The following is a 5,100-nucleotide window of genomic DNA, read 5'->3' on the forward strand; positions in this document are numbered from 1 at the left end:
TTACTAACAAGTCACAGTAACTTGGAAGATAATTTATTAATGATTAAGATACAAAATACAGATAAAAATATGTGGTTCATAGCACAGTTATTAACACTTACATGTACACATACATATATTTAAAATATCAATACAAACTGCAGGTAAATTAACATATGTACCCTGGTAGTTCACAGCACAGTCATTATAAGACCAACATATATATAATTTAAAATATACTATATAAACTACGACAGTTACATTGTATCTAAAATATTTATCTATCAAAATGATGAATTCATAAACAAAATGTATGTAAAACATAATTATTTAATTCATATCACTAAGGTAACTCAATATAATACATGTATAGCATATATAAATAAGATAGCAAAATGTTTATATTACAGGTTAGATTATACAGTTCACATTTTCCATTCGAATATGTAGTTGGTTTAAACAGTATAAAGCTTATATTAATTCGTCTCCTTGAATATATAGTTAGGGTTTACTCATTCAGATGAATTCAGTGAGATGCTGCGTCAGCATATGCATAAACGTCAAGTTCACCATTCCTGAACCTGTCCTTCAGGATGCGCAATCTAGCATCAATGCGCTGATACTTGGCCTTTTCCCTCCTTGGTCTTGCTCCTGCTTCCAGCTGGATGATCTTAGACTCATTTGTTGCCTGAATGGATTTGATTAGTTTAATAATGCTATAGATGTTTGGATGGGCACTACTACAGAGACGGTTCACTTTACTATGCCATCCTTCGACGTGGTTTGTAGTCCTTGGGGCCCAGCATTTTCAAAATGATTCCATGTCGCCTTGTCATGGCTTTCGACCCATGTTTCTGTTATATAATCTTTAAATCTGGTCATCTGCAAAAATACAAATCATTTCATTAGTAAACATATCAACAACCATTTTGTCTGTTTTCTGGTGTCATGCCTAACACAGAATTTACATTTTCATCTTTTTCTCTATAACTAAAGCCTAGAGCCATGAAATTGCCTCTGGTTCGAACATTCAAATTAGGTTAAAAATTGAGTGCCATTTACCTCTGGAGTATGGTCCTCACTATCCTCAAGTGCGTTGAACCAAACGTCCTCAACCCGACCCACTGGTACCAAAGGAAGCACTGCTGCTCTACGTACAAGTGTCTTTACATCATCACCATTGCTATATCTGGTAGCAAGACCACAAGACTGTGTTTTCCTCCAAACACACTGTGTATAGTGAAAAAACATCACTTGACAGAAACTGCTGGAAACACAGCCCTAAAGGCATTCTTTGCTGCAACTTCAAAGTCAAATAAAACGGAATGAGCTGTCAACTGAATATTTCTGTCGGTCAAAAGCTGGCTAATGGCACTAAAGAAAGTATTATATGTTTGCTGAGTCTTGTTTGGTAATAGACCGTATATAAATGGAAACACTGTGTGTTGTACCTGGCCGTGTAAAGTATATAACTGGTAGAATAGTCCAGGGCATGAGTAGAATGTACCATCTCCAAAAATGATGGAGGATTCACTGATATGCTCCAAATCTCTATCAAAGTCTTGACATCATCATCAAAATCCCTATTTCTCGATAGTCCAAGTTCCTCATCATATAGTGATGGTACTGGAGTGATTTCATCTCTACACCTTTTCTTGAGGTTAACTACAGATGCATCAGCAGCAAGGCCAATAGTGTCGGGTTGATGGTTATGATTTTGTCCATAATACCCAACAGGAATATTATCAACAGTGGTTAATGATGCAGTGCAATCAAGATCTCTTCGAACACATCTCCAATACACTCTATTGTTCCTTCTGGTCTTAATGGAATATTTATAGCCCGCATTTAGGAGATAGTGACCCCCTCTTCCATTCTCCAGAAAATCCACCTGTATCTGTGCATTGGCCATAGTAAAGTGTGAAGCGATATCTTTGAAGTTTACCAAACACAGGTAAGTGACAACTTTTTACCTGGAACTTACCTGGTGGTCACTCAGGTATGACCAAGCCTGGCCAAGGTGTGAAAATAGAAATGTTGGCCAAAGTGGAATGGTGTTCAATCAGAATGTTGGCTAGACTGGAATGAACCAAATGTTACATAGGTTGCTGTGTCAAAATGCCCTGAGGCAAATTTTACCTCAGGCTCTATAATCTTATTTCCTGGACGAGAACAATGTGTACTAATTACGGGTATAAGGCTATAGGTTGGTTTTGGGAAATGGTGAATTTACATTCATTATACCATTTGGGATTACACTGAAATTATTATTTTTTTCACTATAATCTCTTTCTTTACAATTAATTTTTAAAGCAATGTCTTTATATCTTTGAATATAACAAGATAAGAACTGCATCATTTCTCAATTTGATTTGCATTATTTTTTTCTGAACTTATATCATTCAACATTGTACCTCTACATACCGGACACCTGCATAAATCAGCCAATACGTTTGGTCTCAATGACATACGGTTTAGACAGGTTACAATGTAATAAGAAACAGCTTATTTTTACTTTCTAATTTCAGTATAGAATGACTTCATTTCAATAGAGTTGGTCTTCTTAAACCTGTTAACAAATTTGTTAATGGTTTTACAACTTATCTTGACATTTCCACCTTAATTACACTGGTATTTCGTTTATACATGTAATTTTGGTCTGATTAAGGCCTCTCAAATGGAGAGCTACAATCCTTTCCTTCAAGTCAGGAGATAATCTTACTGTTCTGTTAATTGGCCTGAGGTTATAACACTGTGACCCTGCTTTGCACAGCTTCATCATTTGAAGCCATACAATGACAAAATTTACACAGGTATTTCTGTGAACCCAGGACAGTACCTGTAGCTGGCTGGTGTGTTCTCCATTTGCCCACTTTTTTTAGAACAAAGAAAAGTGTATACATAGGAAAACAATGGAAAACCAATTATAGTCAGTTCTATAATAATTTTACCTGTGTTTACCTGTATGATTTACCTGTGCTAAAAAGTGGGCAAAAAGAGAGGTATATTTATGTACCTGAGAAGTGGGGAAAATAACACTAAGTTATAGTCTAAGGTCAACAAATGTATTCCTACGCCGGACTTGATATAGTTCATTGAAAAATGACTCGAGTTAACTGTGGTAGGTTCATTGAGTCTGAATTGAGTGAAAATATAAATATATATATATAAGAAAGAACACACATTAGATAGTCAACATATCCACAAACATTATACATAAGCACAGTGGTAATACATTATAATATATATACTAAAAACATTTTTCATACATTTTATATTACATTCTTCAGTTAAAAAAGAACATCATATTCACACATATATATAATATTAGATACATAACATATTTACAAACATATATAGCACATTATACATTAAGCACTAGTAATACATTAGCAGTAACATATTGCATTTTTTCATTACACTTGCATAATATTATACAATTTACGTAACATTTCAGAAACAAGAGGCCCAGGGGCCTTAACGGTCATCTGACTCTTAATTAAAAACCTTATATTATTGTAGTATGTATTCTCTGTAGCAAGTATATAGTGGCACTGTTGGCCATGGTGGCCATCTTGGATTTCTGACCCGCCCAATAAATAACAACACTTGGTAAGGACCATCTCAGGATCATTTCTGGTAAGTTAGAGCTGAATCCCACTGGTGGAAGTTTAAAATAGGCATTGTTCAGGAAAACCATGATTGCACAATCATGTTACAAAGTGGCCGCCATGGCTGCCAAGTCAATGATTTTACAAGGCCAACAAATAACAACACTTTGTTGGCCCTCCTTCCTTAAAATCCTCACCAATTTCCAACTCAATGGCACCAGTGGGACTGGAGAAGAAGTTTAAAATGTTTTTTCAAGATGGCGGCTATGGCGGCCATCTTGGATTACGGACCGACCCGAAAAATAACAACACTTGGTCAGGACCATCTCAGGATCATTTCTGGCAAGTTTCAGCTCAATAGCACTAGTGGAACATGAGAAGAAGTTTAAAATGTGTTTTCAAAATGGCGGCTATGGCGGCCATCTTGGATTTCGGACCGACCCGAAAAATAACAACACTTGGTCAGGACCATCTCAGGATCATTTATGGCAAGTTTCAGCTGAATAGCACTAGTGGAACATGAGAAGAAGTTTAAAATGTGTTTTCAAAATGGCGGCTATGGCGGCCATCTTGGATTTCGGACCTACCCGAAAAATAACAACACTTGGTCAGGACCATCTCAGGATCATTTCAGGCAAGTTTCAGCTCAATCCCACTGGTGGAACTTGAGAAGAAGTTTGAAATGTGAAAAGTTTACGCACGACGCACGGCGCACGGCGGACGGCGGACGGCGCACGGCGCACGACGACGGACGAAGCATGATGACTATAGGTCATCCTGACCCTTCGGGTCAGATGACCTAAAAAGATATATCTCTCTATCTTTATATGCATGTATCTGTACATGCATGTATATCAAGTACATAGTCAAAATCTACTCCAGGTGCAGAAGGTGTGAAGATGCATCAGCATACTCCATCAGGCTCAATGTGTTGTTCTCCAGGCGTTCCTTCAGTTGCGTCAGTCGGCGGTCGATGTTTCTGTACTTCTTGCATCTTGGTCTGGTTGGTCCTCCTGCGTCCTTCTGTATCCTGTCGATCTCGTTGCTCACCTGAATCTCCTGGAACACTCTGATGATTGTGTATATGTTGGGGTGGGAATGACAGACTTTCTTCTTCAGCTTCCCGTGCCAAGCTTCCAGGTTGTTGGTGGTCCGGTGTCCTTCTGTTGCGTAGTGGTTCCAGGTCTGTCGGTCTCCTTCCATCCACTGGGATACAACATAGTCGGTGAAGGGTAGGGTGTCCACGGGTAGGTCAGCATCCTCCAGCTCCTCTAGCACATTAAACCAGACGTCCTCCACTTAATCATCAGCAGCAGCTTGGATCATAATTGACCAATGGTCAACAACATAATAGAGACCTCTAATCATCAGCAGCAGCTTGGATCATAATTGACCAATGGTCACCTATAATCCTCCACCCTCCCCCCCATAGTAATTAATTAACATCAGCTTGGATAACGACCGGAATTCTCTTTACATAAACATAGAAAATGTATTTTTGTGTCAATAT

At 38.0% G+C, this 5,100-nt stretch overlaps 1 protein-coding gene across 1 annotated transcript; it reads right to left on the reverse strand.

Annotated features, from left to right (window-relative positions):
• Positions 1-354: 354 nt before the first annotated feature.
• LOC117331260 lies at positions 355-1,757 on the reverse strand. The gene is given in 3 exon segments (XM_033889858.1): positions 355-775; positions 778-861; positions 1,042-1,757. Coding segments are annotated over 3 exon segments (543 nt in total). The 5' UTR covers positions 1,231-1,757; the 3' UTR covers positions 355-505.
• Positions 1,758-5,100: the final 3,343 nt, after the last annotated feature.

Source organism: Pecten maximus, chromosome 7 (genome assembly GCF_902652985.1).
Source record: "Pecten maximus chromosome 7, xPecMax1.1, whole genome shotgun sequence".
Taxonomy (NCBI): Eukaryota; Metazoa; Mollusca; class Bivalvia; order Pectinida; family Pectinidae; genus Pecten; species Pecten maximus.